At 38.1% G+C, this 16,724-nt stretch overlaps 1 protein-coding gene across 3 annotated transcripts in view; it reads right to left on the bottom strand.

Moving 5' to 3' along the window:
• The window catches only part of LOC101474016 (contactin-associated protein-like 4), an 87,387-nt gene that overhangs the window by 44,431 nt on the left and 26,232 nt on the right, over window positions 1–16,724 (bottom strand). For all 3 annotated transcript variants that reach the window (XR_013101333.1, XM_076891468.1, XM_004553489.3), the window contains exons 3-5: window positions 14,620–14,813; window positions 9,752–9,899; window positions 8,046–8,249 (exon numbers count right to left, since the gene is read on the bottom strand). Coding sequence is in view for 2 of the 3 variants with exons in the window: in XM_076891468.1 (XP_076747583.1) it covers window positions 8,046–8,249; window positions 9,752–9,899; window positions 14,620–14,813 (546 nt within the window). In the remaining variant the exon portion in view is untranslated. The remainder of the gene's footprint in view (window positions 1–8,045; window positions 8,250–9,751; window positions 9,900–14,619; window positions 14,814–16,724) is intronic.

The following is a 16,724-nucleotide window of genomic DNA, read 5'->3' as shown; positions in this document are numbered from 1 at the left end:
TTGATGCCAGAGGTCACGGGAGAATGGATAAACCGCTTCGAGCTCATAGGAAGGCAACTCAAATAACCAAAACAGGACAACATCAGAGGGACAACATTCCTCTTCACCCTCTACACTGCAGACTTCTCCATCAACTCCCCACGCTGCCACCTACAGAAGTTCTCTGACAACTCTGCCATAGTCGGCTTCATCACAGGTGAGGATGACTCAGAGTACAGACAGTGGACTCTGGACTTTGTGGACTGGTGCCAGCAGAACCACCTGCTGATCAATGCTGGGAAAACCAAGGAGCTGGTGGTGGATTTCCGGAGACGCAGACCCACCATACTGACACCGGTGAACATCCAGGGAGTGGACATTGAGATAGTGGACTCGTATAGGTACCTGGGTGTTCAGCTGAATAATAAGCTAGACTGGAGCCACAACACTGATGCTCTTTACCGGAAGGGTCAGAGCAGACTCTACCTGCTGAGGCGGCTGAGGTCATTTGGAGTCCAGGGAGCACTTTTAAAGACCTTCTATGACTCTGTGGTGGCATTTGTCATTTTTACAGCGTTGTATGTTGGAGCAGCAGTTTATCGGCAGCTGAGAGGAAGAGGTTGGATAAACTCATTGGGAAGGCCAGCTCTGTTCTGGGATGCACCCTGGACCCACTGGCCAAAATAACATCTTTGATGGACAGAGTCTCCCACCCCATGCATGTAAATGTTGCTGAACTGCAGAGCTCCTTCAGTGACAGACTGCTGCATCCTCGATGCATGAAGGAGCGTTTCCGCAGGTCCTTCCTCCCTGCAGCTGTCAGACTGTACAATCAAAACTGCTCCCAAAAAACATAGATGTTTACATCAGCGCTGTAACGTGCACTATTTTATCAACCGATTCACACTATAACCAGGGTTTGCCTCTTATCTGTATTTAATCTGTTTTTGATAACCATTGTCCTTGATGTAAATATGTAAAAATTGTGTATGTTTCTGTTCTGTGTCTTGTGTACTACTTGTTTGTATATGTGTCTTTCTTGCTGCTGTTACATCCAAATTTCCCCTTGTGGGACAATTAAAGGATTATTCTAAAAGCAGGGAATGCAGAAGAGCATCTCTGAACACACAACACATAAATCCTTGAAGCAGATTGGCTTAAGCAGAAAAAGACCACACTGGATGCCACTCCAGTCAGTTTAGAACATAAAACTGAGGCTACACTCCACGCGTGCTCACCAAAACCTGACAACAGATGACTGGAAATATTAATAAAAAAACCACCATCTCTCGTGCCAGCTGAGTCCACATTATTCTTCTCTCATGCACACACATACCAGTGATGCAATACACCTTCATACCAATGGTTTCACAATATTCCAGTGTTAAACAGCTGGCAACAGGTGCCAAAGAGACAAATACATTTATTATAATTATTACATCATTATGGCACCGAAAGCAAGAGAGAGGTTTGGGGAAAAAAAGAACATGGAGGTAAACAATTCAATACAAGTTCAAATTGTGCAAGAAGTCAACTTTAAAAATGTTTTATGAGGAAGGAAATGCATTCAGCACATTTGTTGAATGTATACATAATTTTTATTTACCAGAAAAGTTCACATGACATCTTTAAATTATTCGAAACAGGCCACGAAGATAAGCAAAACAATGTGAAACTCTTGAATTTTTTATCCCACCGTAAAAGCTTTTTCCTGTCCAGAAAATCCTTCTCTGGAATATTTGTTGTATAAGTATCTGATGGACTTTTGGAAATTTCCCAGTATGACATCATCTTAATTTAGAGTATGCCCTCAGAATAAAAAAGATTTTTTTTACTGTGAAAAGTTCCTCAAAGCTGTTTTAATTTTCACATAGGTCCTTGTTTTAAATCATTTCAGACAGCTACCCAGGGCAATACCTCCTCATAATCTGCTGTCTACTTCTGCATTTCAGCACTTCGCTGCAGCTCTAAATCTAATTTTGTTAGAAGGCACTGGTAGATGACAGACTGATATAATTGTTTCAGTGTTTTCATTTTATTCTATTTAGAGTAAATGATTGAGACGGTGTGCACAATCAGTCAACACAAGCATAATGAACAACCTCTAAATGTGCTCACAACACAAGCTGCTGCTCCAGGAGCAAAAGTTTCTCAAGCAAGCAAAAAAAAAAGTAAGCAAAAAAGAAGGAATTACAGTTTAAAACAAAACGGAAGCAAGAAACATAGCAAATCAAGTCGATATGAAGAATTTACAGTACAACTACTCTACTGCTGGATTGTTTCTGAGATGCATCAAAAAGTAAAGCAAGTGGACATGTACCCGAGTTGTTACATTGTTAAAGAATTGGCTCCTTTGGAGCATAAGCAATATGGAATATCCAGAAGATCATATTCAGTAGTTTTTAAACATAGCAAGCAAATCCAAAAACATTTGGGCCTGCTCCAAACTCAAGACCATCCAAGTCTCACAGGGCTTACAGCTAATCAGTTTACAGTTGTGAGTCAAACATAGCCTCTGTGTCACTGAAATGATTCAGCTGTGGGCTGTAAAATTAAACACAGTCGGCTCCTTCTGACATGAGCATGTTGCTTCTTGGATGAAAGCTAAGCAGCTTATTTGCAACCCCGTAAGACTGAGTAAACCTGCAACGCCTTCGCATCAGTCAATACAGGCAGAGCAGAATAACAAGGTAAGTCAATATTGTAAGACGGTATTGAACATGACATGCAGCCCACCATTCACTGTGACAGCTGAGCTGGCAGAATGAGTCATCACCTGCATCCAACAGCAGGGTCGAGAAGAACAGCCACTAAATGACAAGAAATATTTAAATATTTTACACCTGTAATAATTCATCATGTGCTATAAAAAGCTCTGAGTGCTCATAATAATGCAGGCGATTCCCAGCTGCCTGTTGGGAGTAAAATACGACCAGTCACTTTTGACATGTTCGGCATTCTGATGTGCCGCCTAAGACTCCTCAGTTTGTCATTTTGATTTGTCATGTGTGCCTACATGGACAGTAAATGAACTGTACTCTGTTTGTGCAAATGAGCGTGAGTAAAAGAGACACACTTTATCAACAACTCTAAATGCATACTGTTGTGTACAGTTACTGGCCTTGGGACATGACCCCTCTGTTTAGTGGAACCTCACTATTTTGGGGAAGCCTGAAGGAGTCCCTTTTGGAGTTTTTTCCCCCTCTCCTGTGGTGCCTGAAAAAAGGGCCTTAAGTAGAGCTTTCCTTGTTATTACTGCAAATATCTACAGTGTGTTTGTAGGAGCTATAGCGAAAACTCTGGGGATGTTGTCTGCTCATCTGTCATTTTCTTGATATTACATATTTCTGCAAAAAAGGCATTTATATTTTATACCTGTCTCCTAAGGGATTATTTTTACATGTAGAAAACTTCCAATATTTCCATGATATATATGTATATATTTATATCTTATACCTGGTAGGCAGCTTCTTTATTTTACAAGAGAAAAGTGCTACATTTTTTAAGCAGCACTGTCTTCATTCTTCACCTAACAAAAACACTTGACCAGAGGGCACAAGATCAGTGAACAATGACTGCTGGCAGATTTGCTTTCACTAAATAATCAAAAGCCAAAATAAAAGAGAACTCAGCTTAATTACAAGCTTAAATAGGTATGACCCTGAGAACTATAATCCAAGAATTTGATGAATGTATAGTAACCATGAAATGGTTTGCTTCTGGAAAGAACCCATGAATTTTAATGAGCCAGCGTATTTATTCAAACTGGGCTCGAGAGCTAAGCATCGTCTGTTAAATACTGCTGAAGGCTGCATTGTGAATGTGGGCAAATAAAACTCTCAATCTAATGCTGGTACAGGTGCAAATCAGTCAGTTATTACCTTTGCTGTAATTTGGAAAGTTAAACTTTTAAAGAAGTGCACAGAATGACAAAGGGCTGAATTATCACAGAGTGATTCACTGGGCCAACAAAACTGATCAGACATAGCACGGCCAGCTCTATCCATGCAGTTCTGTGAATATGTGCAGAAAAAGAGGGACATCCAAAAATGCATGTTTCAGCCATGTGTGAAAGTTAAGCTACACTGTCCTTTCTTCTCTTTACCTGTGAAGTGTTTTGAAGAATCTCCTGTCAGTTTTTTTTACATTAACTCAAGGTTTGATCCAAGGTTGATCTTTGGCTGGTGTAAAAAAAACCTGATTTTCAAATGCTGTCATGATCAAGAGGTCAGCGTTCAAAAAGCTCTGTCATCTCAGTCAACTTCAACCTGATTTTTGAATGTTTTCATAGTGATTATCTCAGTGGGCTGCATGCCTTTTGCATTTATTCTTTTCAGCATCTTGGAACAAACCCACAGATCGAGGATGGATTCTGGATGAACTGATGTTTATTCATATGCTCTCTAAAGAAAAACACATTCAGCAATAAAATTTGCTTTAGGCCAAAATTCAAACACAAATCACAGAGAGCTGCTTCAGACAACAACTTCCACCAGAAACTCACGACAAAGTCTCATATCTGTGTAGCAGCTAAAAGGAAAAAAAGAGAAAAGATCGTGTTACAAAATCAACCTTACTGTCGCCATTCCAACAGTGACATTTTTGTCATGGCCAAAAATGTTTTTGAGTGAACTCATTCAAGCTTGCATGTCCAAAAAGTGAAAAAACATAAATCTATTATCACACAGTTCTTTAAAAACCTTCAACAAATTTAAGCAATCTGTGTTGATCATGTTCAAGCTGAGGAATTTGTTTTCGCTGCAGTACAATCAGGAACTACAGTTGTAAATTAGACATTTCAGTCAGGTCTCATGGGTCAGCATAACTTTGAGACCAGTGTAATTCAAGTGGAATAATGTGTTGCCTCTCACCCCCTATGTTTTGGAACTTTACTACGAATTTCACAGAAATGTATATTTTTAAGTTGTTAGTTGTATATGCAACCTGAAAGTATTGCTTTCAGGTTGCACATATATAGGAAGAAGGGGGCAAGTAGGTGGGAAAATAATGAGAGAGAATAGGACAAATAAGCACAGTCCCACAGTTAATGGAAGGTAAATGACTCAATTTCAAAACAAAACATAAAAAGAAAGGCAAGCAGAGAACTGGAATGACATATTCAAAGGATGGTGATAAATTACTAATGCAGAACTGTTAAGGCAGAAGAAGAGACTGAGTGCAGAGGGCAGAGGGGCAGAGATAAACCCAACCACAGCAGCCAATAAAATAGGGAGTGGAATGACAAAAAGTAAAATACCAGAGAGAAAACATGCCCAAAAAGTCAGCTAGCCAATCAAATATGGACAGAGTGGATTTTTGTTTTTAATTGAGGCATAACTGAGATTGGAGAGTGACAATAATAATAATAAGTCCCTATGATGACATACTGAACCCAGATAGGATCTAGGATATTTTCATTTTATCCACATAAAAGTAAAATGAATATCCTGTTTAGTGAAATAAATTAAACGAAGCGCAGCAGAAGTATAAAGGTTAGACGTTTAATTAAAACCAGAGAATTACTTGAAGGAAGATCTTTTATGAAATATTACTGTACTACACGTGGTAAATGTAAATTCAGCATATCCTGTAGTGATGAACTGAAGAAGCATAAACCATAGATAAATGTGTTCTTCTCCACCATAAAATCTCTGGGATAACATTAATAAAGCTGGCAAGTTTGCCAACCAAATGAAAAACCAATAAAATAAACCATTGAAAGGTTATCTTGTGGCAGCTGGTTCTTACTTGAGTTTTTCTTTAAAAACTATATATATATATATTTTACAGTTCTTTTAATATTATCTAACATAGCAAACTTCTTTGAAATAGCAGTGTGATGGAATAAAATATTGTGAAAAAGAAAGTTTTCTCATGACTCTGTGCAATAATGGAAAAAACAACCTTGTTGCTTCCAGAGGAATCAGGAGGGTAGGTAGCAGCCAGGTGCTACTAATCTAGCCCACCTAAGTGATCATCATCAGATGTGACATCATCACCTCCATAAAAGCAGAGGTTTTGGCATTCAGGTGTGTGTTACTACACAATGCCAAAATCTTCTCAGGAGTGGATGTCCTAGCAAATTCACCTCAAAGTCAGAAAATGCAATGCTTCAGATAAACTGCAAGACAAACTACATCTCAGACTCTAAAGTTAGCATAACACTGCAATTAGAAAAAGACTGAACAAGTATGGTTTGGTGAAAACCAAACACAGCATATCAGCACCTTATACCAACTGGGCTTCTTTCTGTCATTGAGTCGACCATGAACTCTTCTGAGTATCAAAGTACTCTAGACTCAAACATGATTCCATCTCTTATTTGCCAGACAAAGCTTGAATGATACTGGGTCATGAAACAGGACAATAGCCCAAGCACATTAGCAAATCTATAACAGAATGGGTCATGGACCCCTTGTTGATCCTCTACCTAATCACATGAGCCAAGGTGTGAAAACGGGTGTGGGTCACAATCAGCCAAGGTCTCGGCTAGGGATGGGTATCCGGTGTTCTGACATAAACGGTAGTAACCAGACCGAAAAGCAGCGCACATTTCAGTGCTTTATTTTGGTGCTTTTTTTCCCTGAGATGTCATACACTTTTGATTCGAGCCAATCATTTTCCCTTTCCAAGGATAGTAGGCAGACCCAGGTACGTACGTTCTTTTAGAGCAGAGCTACAGATTAAAAATGCCCAAGGCAAAGCGGTCAAAAGTCTGGCTGTACTTCACAGTAAAAGATACAAACTCAGCAGCCTGCAACAAGTGCTTTAAGCTGATACTGTGCAAAGGAGGTAACACCTCGAATCTGATGAAACACCCGGCAACGCATAGTGTTTTTTTAAAAGCCGAGAAATGCACGTATTTGATAGCTTGCTGCAAGACCTCACACTTAGCAGCACATCTACTGCGGGTGTGGTGCCTGTTATCAGTCCCGGAGTTAGCAACATTCCCCAAGAACCCAAAGAGGAGAGTCCTGGCCCCTAGCCCTGCCAGTGTAGCAGAAATGATGACGGATGATGATGGCAGCAGCAGCCGTTCTTCTCTGGGTGAGTGGCTTAATGTTGTTCATGTGTAATTTACGTTGAGTAGGCTAACCACGTTATTAAATTAATGCATGTAAGGTGAACTAGCAAACACCGTCATAGTTACATGCAGCTGTCTTCTTGTTTGATGGCAGATACTCCCGTCACCCTGGCCAAAAAGGCTAAAATGACCAAAGAAAAAGTGGAAAACAGCTGAACATGAGAGGTTTTTGGACCAATTTTGTGTTCTCCATTCCATAAGCACCGGTTCGAGCACCGTTTAAGCACAGGCACCGTTTCAAAAGTACCAGTTTGGCTCCGGTATCGGATAAAACCTAAACGATACCCATCCCTAGTTTTGGGTGAACACACTGTGAAAGCTAGCCTACCCTATCAACTACCCTATCATGTGATTTACTAAGATCAATTGGCCCAGGAAGTGAGTGGGCGTTAAGGCCCACTCACTTCTGCAGAAGAAAGGGATCTCCCAGAAAATGAATCAAGGTGTTGCAATGGTCTAGTCAAAGTCAGACATCAATCCAACTGAAATGCTGTGGTGAGAACTTAAGAGAGCTATGCATAAATGAAAATCCACAAACTTCAGGGAGTGCTGTAAAGTTGAGTGGGCCAGAATTCTAGACCTTGAATGATAAATAATTTCCCCCAGGGATCAATAAAGTATTCTGATTCTGATTCTGATTCTGATAAGCCCTGACCTTGAAAGTGAGGTTTCCCTTGTAGTGAAATTTGTTTTCATGTTTTTATATTATTATTATTATTGGGAAGTCTTTGCTCTTTTCATCTAAGAGTTAACAGGTGTAAGATTATGCATATACACAAACCCCTCTGTCTAATAACAATGATGACCAAGCAATGTTCAAGAAATACATCCACCAGAAAATGCTGCAATGTCAACACAACTTTCATTTTATAGCTACTAGTAATTCACCAACAAATTGTTTGTTAGTTCTTTTAGTTTGTTCAATAAAAACAGCAGCACAGGCAGTTTCCACACTGCATAAATAAAAACCTCAGATTTGTACCTTTTCTGATGAGCAATTGAAGTTTTCCTTTTTCTAACTCCAAGGTGAGGCTGTGCCCATTCTGTCCCTCTGCATGAAGCAGTATCCCAGAGTTCTTCAGGGTTTTAAACTTCAGGCTGATGCTCTCACTGGACATCTGCCTCGGCCTGGGAGTCAACCTGTAGATGAGGCTGCTTTGGCCATTGAAACTCAACACGTCAGAATCTTTAAAAAGACACACACACACATAAAATCATTACCCTGGACTCAGATGCTTGTAATTGTTATAATTCATTACACTCATTAAATATTTAATTATGCAACCCTGCTTTCCAGAAATCCCATCTGATATGCTGCACATTTTGCAATTTTCTGTTGCAAAACATACATTCTGGATTCTTCATCTTCTACCTGCAGTGTTCATATACATATAAAATATTACAGTAAACGCTTCCCAAAGGCAAATTAATATTTAAGCATCAATAAAAGAAGAAGAGAAGCTAATATTCAAATGATGTCTGACTATAGAAAGCAGATTAATGACCACTGTGCAGCTTTCATGTCACTCTGAAGAAAATTATACACTAATGGTGAAAGTGTTGCTTAAGAACACAAATCTCTAGCCTACAGTGTCTCTATTGAAGCGTCAAATTAGAAACGCCAACTCAGACACATGAGTTATTGGATCCAATGCATTTGAACTTCTACAAGTGACAGAAAGGCTGAAAGCACCAGAAAAAAAATATGCCTTGAAATTGTTCAAAAGTTTGTCTGTCAGGGCTGGTATATTATATGCTTTACATAAATCTTCTTTTCTACCACTGTTACCAAAGTGTGTACACTGAAGTTAGTGCAGGTAAAAAAAAAAAAAAAACAACTGAAAAATTAATTTAAATTCCTTAATCATATAAGATTTTAATAAGTAAATAAAATGAACTCATATAAGATGCCCTTATGTGGGGTAAATCTTTGGGGATCTGAAAGACTTTTGTTTTTTTATTTACAAAGTGGGAGATCACATACAGTTACAGAGTTACAGAGTTGTGCGGAAAAGTCACAAAACGTTTGCGCGCTGCCAGCAACATGTCAAAGTCTAATTAAACCCATTAGCATCAACACCTTTAACAGTAAAGCTGCAAGGTTATATTTTCACACCGTGCTGAACCAGCATGGCCATAGCTCCGCCCTAACCCTCTCCATCAACACTTCCTCTGAGCAGGTGTTTGGTGAGCTCCTACTGTCTGTTTCACCTGTGGCTCATTTCTATTGTAATCAGCATTGATCTGCCGCCTCTTCACCAACCCCCAAGGTACATTTACATCCCCTGTTTTATGTACACATTGTTTTATTTACGCCTTTTGAGGAAAGAAATCTTTGGTAAGGTTCCAAAGGTAAAAGAAATGAAATTTATTGTTTAATTCTAAAAATTGGTTAACAAATGCATTGATGTCCAACCCTCTCACAAGGCTAGATGATGCAAACCTGTCCCTATTAGATGCTAAGCATAACAAAAAAAAAAATGAAAAGAGACACTGAAAAAAAACCATTTTGGTATTTTACCCCCAAAATATGCTTCAAAGTCACACAAATAGGAATATACAGTAAATACAAAGTGTTATATAATTTTTTCAAGACGCAAAAACAAAATTAAGTGTCTAATCTACTGTCATGCTTTCAGTTAATGTCTGTAAGTGTAGAGAAACAAGTACTGAAAAACAAAAACTGACTGTAAGGACATCCATAGGTTTCCAGTCTGAGTCCAATCCGACCATTTGGATTCCAGTTGAGAGGAATCAGGCGGACGTAGCGAGCGATCACTTGGTGCTGTAGCTTATGCTGAACCACACTGTCTGCATTACTGTTACCTGCAAATGCCTTAAAGAAAACAAACAAAGACATAAAATCACAGTTAGCTGGTTTTGTGAATTTGCATTCATGCATCAGTCGACTCATCTTTTGTTTGTGAGACACTACAAAGATAACTAAAATTTCCTCCTGTGGACATTTATTGTAGTAGGATTCTTACAGAAAATGAACATTTCATCTCTTCATTGAAGCTGAACTACTATCCCCAAGGTATCTGTGAGAAGTGATGTGTTTGATTTTTCTCCTAATGGAGGGAATATTGTTGAGATAGGGCCAGGTTTCTGGTGAATGGTTTCTCAATCAGGTAGAAAATTAGATTTGTGAAGCAGTAGTTGTAGTTTTATGTGCGTTAAATGCTTTGGTAAACATGTGGTCCGTGGAGAATAACATTTATTAACTTCTGCAATCCTAAAACAGCCTGTCTGCATTTTGTTTTAGCGTTTCAGCTTCAACTTGGACTTAACGTGATGCATTAAAATTCCTCTATGTACGTTTTAAACCTTTAGCTGACTGTTTTTCTTTTCTTCTCCCTCCCAGAACCCAACAGGGACATAAGTAAAAGACTTTTAATAAGTAAATGACTTCCATTATAAATTGCAGAACCTAGTCTGTTTTCCTAAAATACAAGTGCTTATGCTTTTTCTTAATATTCCCTCTCTTGGTGCTTTTCAATTAAAATGTTTCACTTGAAAGGTTACTTTGTGTACCTATTCTGATCATTATTTTTAATTAATATGCAAATACTGTAAACTCAACCTAAACAGCAGAATTGTAGCTCTGCGCGGAAATAAAGGATGGCTCAGTGAGCAACGTCCTTCACATGGAGGACATCTGCCCAGCTGGAAAGCCCTTAAACAAACCATTCAGTCCCCACTTGCTCGAGGCTCTGACAGGAGGGTGTGGAGCATGAGGTTAGCCGCTAATTCAAATCACTGCATTGGACTTCTTGACCTTGTTTGAAGTGCCAGGTAGGTTTGGTTAGATAATAATAATAGTAAATTATTACTCAGGTTATCTTTATCTTACATTAACATATGTATGATGATCCAAAGGGAGCAAATACTTCTTTCATAATAACTTGTTTTGTGAGCAGCAGTAGGTTTTTCAGCTGGTTGTGATCAGCTCATATTCACTGCTTTTTGAGGCATCATCACCTTAAATATAGACTCATATCTAATACCCTTGATCTACATCCTAACATTTGACCATGAATGCCACAGCCTCTGTGCACCAAACATAATTCAGCAACACACGTTTAGATATCACTTGCTTTACAAACAGTAGTTTAAAATGAACAAGACAATATATGCATAGTTTAAGTTTCCATTTTTTTAAACGTCACTGATGACACTCAAAGTGTCAAATATGTAGAACAAATGTGAATTTGATAGAGGACACATTTTGTGACAAACTGCACAGAAATGCTAAATGCATCCATGTTTACATATGATGATATGTGAGCTGCTTGAATAATTTCATTTGAAATGACCGGCCTCTTAAAAAAGAAACGTTTTTTCATTTAAATTGTGGCCAAGACTTTATTTACATTTTGACTATGAACAAATTCAAGGGAGGAGAAAACAGAAGGGATGTGTTGAAGGTGTAAGTGGGCTGTGGGATGTAATTATTTTCTTATTACTGGGCAAGAAATCTCCATGCTGTCAATCTGCAGCACACAAAAAACGAACTAATTAAATCATAATATGTATTATTCTGTGTATAAGGTTTAATTGCTTGTGAACTGAAGGTGCCAGAATGCTGCTTCAGAACACTTTAACCACTACTAAACCTACAAAGTCAATGAACATCCAGGAGTCATAACATAGACCAGGACAAATCTGCTCCACTAACATTAACAGAAAAATAATTAAGAGACAATCAGCATCAGAAGGAAATGAAAATATGTTATGCAAATCTAGTAAATTTACCTCTACTGACACTTAAAGAATTTGTATTTCTTAATTAGAACAGTATATACATCCCCAACACAACCTGCTCTTTTATACCATAACAGCTGATGCGAAGCATGAAAGAGGAGACGATGAGAGCGAAAATTGGAGAATGAGCGCTTCACTCAGCCTCACAAACTCTGTCCTCTAAGCTTAAAGGAAAAAGAGGTCCTGGAGGAATTGTGACTGATGAAGCTGCTCAGCAGTCGACTCTGTACCCTGAAAGCCGTGATAAACTAGGCTGACTAATATGCAGAGCTTTGGAAGGACTTCTGAGACATGCCACAGATTTATACCGACTTATGCTGTGTGTGAAATCAACAAGCTCTTAAGCTGTGAGAAGTCTTTTTTGTTCTCCCTCAGAAGGAGTATTAAGCTGACATTAGTTTTACCCTTGCTGTGAAAGTCTTAACTCTCCTAATCTTTAAAATAAAGCTATTTGCCACAGCATCAGCATGACTGGGATTCATTACCCACTAGGTGTGGTTTAAGCAAAAAGTTGTTAGATCTTAGAAAGTGATCAGAAAATGCGATGCTAATTACTTTGGCTTTTGTACATTTGAATAAACTGGAAGGTAGTTGTTAATATTCAGTTTCTGGCCAAGCAAAATTATCACTAGTAATGAAATGCAGACTCCTGGAAAGGTGATCTTTTTATTTAGTTGACTGAAAAGCTATCTGCTTTACTGACTTCTGATATTTTATATTTTTGCTGCTTACTTTCAACAGATTTCTGTTTTAGATCCAGCATTTTAGTCAAGACAATGCATTTGGATGTAAGCCCAAGATCACCTAAGAACACACTCTCGGTCATATATTTTTAACAGTTTCTAAATTATTAATGCTGTTATAATAACATAATTTTTTCAGTCTTGCTTCCACCAAAGAAGACATCAGAACATAGAGGAGAAAAAACACAGAGGTTTAAGAAAGAAAGTAACAATAGCTGAATTTCATTTAGCTCCTTCAGTTTCACTGCCATGACATTGCACTGTTTCTTTCCACGTGGTTCTAGACTCCTTTTTTAATTTCAGCATTTTTTTTTAAACCTTTAAAAGAATAACTGAAAATATAAAAATCTTTGTAATTTTTTCTGTCCTTGCCACAACTGGAAAAATTGGTTTATCAATTCTACAAAATAACATGGAACATTCTCAAGGGCAAAATTGATATATATATATGTAAAACTTTTAAATGCCACCCAACCTTTAACTCTACCAATTAGTGTTGAAGACTGATGTTATATTAGCAGATTAAACAACATTGGATCTTTGCCACCAATGACGAGAAAGCAGCGTCACCTAAATTAACACTGCAGGGGATTTTTTTAGAATTGGTTCCCCTAAATTTGGTCAGGTCAGAAGAGGGAATGCAAGCTTGGCACCTTACTAAATACACATATTTATATAATACAAAATTAAAAAGCATATATTTTACAATAAAATGAATAATGTATGTTTTATATTTTTCAACAGTAACTCCCTTCACATCGAAATCCCCCAAAATCAGTCTGCAATTCAGCTGGTCAGTCTCCCCAGGCCCCTGCCACTGCACCCCACTTGGGTCACATTGCACCTGACCTTAGTGTCTGTCTTGGCGTGTGGTTAACCCACAGGGCGGCAAATTGATGCTATTTTTTTCCCGCTTCAGGGCAATATCTCCAGTGCAGTTAAGTCAGAGGTCAAAAGAAGCCAGCTGAGATGGTTCAGGCATTTAATTAGGGTGTCTCATATGTGCCCAGAGGCGCCATTTGCCACTAGTTAAAACTAGAAACTGTTAGGGCCCCAGGTCAGTGGGGAGACCCCCAAGGGCTGACAAACTTTAAACTACAACAGTGGCCGTGTACGAGAGACTTGACCTCCCTCAAGGGGCTCCATCTGACTACACTCACTGCCGTCGAAGTTGTGTACATGATTCTGTTTAAGCAAATGTAATGACAACAAAGAGGAGTTATTCTTCTGTGACTGACAGGAAAAGAGGAAGAGGGAAAAAAAAGTAAGACAGTGGTGAGTGGAGCCAATAATAATCAAATATTAATCAATAGATCCTGCGCCCTGCGTCCTGCATTCGGATTCACTACTGAGTTGAACATGTGGAGTTAGAGTTGTGACACTAGCAGTCAACTTGTTAGTATAGCTAGCAGGGCGAAAGATCATAAAGCTCATAGTTACAGTATTAAAACTTCATAACCAGTAAATAATAACATAATGGTCATGAACACTATAGTAGTTTGAGGGTCTTTCTGTGGATATTTACCTCCATCAGACCCTGAGGTAGACCCAGAACCTGCTCTAGAGATTATATATCTGGCGGAGGAATACATTGGGATCCCTCAGGAGGAACTGGAAAGCATTCCTAGAAAGCAGGACGTCTGGAATAACCTGCTTAGCCTGCTGTTCCCACTTCATATAACCAATGGATGGATGAAACGACTTCTCCTGATTAGCATTAGAAAAAACCTGACTTAACCAATACACTAAATAAATGAAACACCATCCTGATTTTTTTTTCTTTCTTTTTTTAACACTAGAGGTTTGACTTCCACATTTTAAATCTCTCTTGATGCTCTCCCTCTGCAGTAAATTAATAGCAAACACCTGAAGACTTAGATTTGTTCTCTATTTCCACAGCTCAAAATGTTCACATAATTGTAGATGATGGAAACCTTAATACATTAACACCTTTACTTGATTTTTTCAGAAAATGTTGTTTTCTTTAGTCACGCTTCAGGCTCACTTTCCTCCAACTCTGATGACTCTGAGCTATTACAACAAACTCACCCCTATACTGCCTTCCTGTCGATACTGTTTCCAGTTGTGCCCTGCGTCGCTGAACATCAGCAGGTAGGCTGTCTGCCAGTCAGAACTGCCATAGCGGCCTTGTGTTGCAACAGCAGTGATTCGTGTCCGCCCACCCAGGTCGACTTCCAACCACTGATATCTGTCTGAACTCAGAGGAGACCAACCTCCAGCTCCTGGGCAGAGGGAAAAAGAGAGAGGGGAGGGAAAGAAAAACACCCTTAATAACCAGAGGAATTGAGAGTTGACTTTTCTATCTCATTATATATTTTTTGGAGCTTCAAAAAAAAAAAATGGTTAAACCTTGACAGTACAATACCTTTAAACTTTTCTCAAGAAAGTTAAGACTAAAAGAACACCAAAGGGGAATAAAATAAATTAAATAGTATCAAGAAGCACTAAGCTATACAAAAACATCTGCTGAATGCTTTAAATACAATTTCATAATTAAGAAGAACAAAAAAGCATTCAGGCAAATTTGAGCAAGTTCTTCCGAAACTGATTTCACCAAACAAACTTCTTTTTGTAGTACAAGCACCTTAAATGCAAATGCTTTATCAGCTTCTTTCTTTAATGTTTAATTTGGAGTAAAGAGTTTAATCTCTGGCTTAAAATATTTTCTGTGCATAATAAAAGCTGCAACTAAGACATTTCAATTCAAGTACACAATAATTGCGCCCTGAGCTCATGGGCTCCATATTACCACCGTACATGGCAGAGGCTCATAATACGGTGAAGACAAGATAAAATCAAAGAATTCTTCCTCCCAGGATGATTTCTTCCTGTCAGAAATGTTAAAGAAAGCTATAAGGCACTGCACCAGCATTTTTCTATTTGGCCTCTACCTCATTATGTTTCCTTTGGAAAAACAAATGACATGTTTGCACAATTTCACTGACAAACAAGCAAAAACAAAAACAAACAGCTTGACAGGCAATTATTAAAATACCAAAAGGTGATTTTTATGTTTGCAGTACTGGGTCACGTTCAACTGAAATTAGATAATAACAATAGATGTTACCAAAAAAAAAAAATGTTTTTTGTATACAAACTATAAACAGATGCTTTTGTTAATCCTGCTTCTCCCTCATTAGCAGATCTGATTTTTTTGGCTCATAACTTAACTGCCTTTCTTATAGAGTTCATAACTCTTTTTCCTATTTTTTCTTTTAATTTGTTTGCAAATTAGTCATTAACACTTTATCTCAAAAATATCCTGCAGGTTGTGACTACAGGATAATTTAAGGACTAAGAGTCCTGGCCCAGTACTTTTGACCATATAGTGTAAGTATAATCATAGGCAAGTCAAGTCAAACTTATTTGTATTGCACTATTCAGAATAAAGGTAATTTAGAGTCCTTAACAGAACGCTAGATGAACACAAAGAGATATTTAAAACCTAACACAATTAGACACAAGAGACAACCAACACTAGAGTTGTTTCCCATGTTTGCAGACACCTTGTTTTATATATATCTGCCACACTAATAGATGTGACTGTCACTGTGAATACAAGTTGTTTCCACTGAAAGCTTAGTAGAAACAATGTCAGAACAGCAGTAAAACTATGGGAGGATCATGTCCTTTATAGACAGCTGTTTTATTCTGCCCAGTAATGACTGATCTTTAGACCATATGTGGACACAGAGGACAACCTATGAGAGGATCTGTTCACAGATGTCTATTTATATATTTTGCACTAATGTCTTCTGTAGCCTACAACTGTCCTTGTACACTAAGGATAATGGGTAAAGCAATTAAATAATATATAAATAAAATAATATGAAAAAGTCAAATCTGTCATCAAAGTAAAAAACAAAACAATATCTAATGTAACTATAGATATAAACAGTACACAAGTGTTCAAACGTATTTTGTTAGTAAGAAAAAACAATATTTAGCAACTTCCTATTTGATGAATCAGCAACCCCAGTTTGAATAAGATAATTTGTTCTCATAAGACAACTATCTTATCAAGATAATAATTTGAACACATAATATATTTTTTTAAATGTCTTTTTGGACTTCAGGGGTTCTGTAACTCTCAGTCAATTGTGCAGCATCAGTCACTTTTTATCCCAGGCCAA

The sequence above is a fragment of the Maylandia zebra genome, linkage group LG13, assembly GCF_041146795.1.
Source record: "Maylandia zebra isolate NMK-2024a linkage group LG13, Mzebra_GT3a, whole genome shotgun sequence".
Lineage (NCBI taxonomy): Eukaryota > Metazoa > Chordata > Actinopteri > Cichliformes > Cichlidae > Maylandia > Maylandia zebra.
The sequence above is the reverse complement of the archived record's forward strand: the minus strand, read 5'-3'. Positions and strand labels throughout refer to the sequence as shown.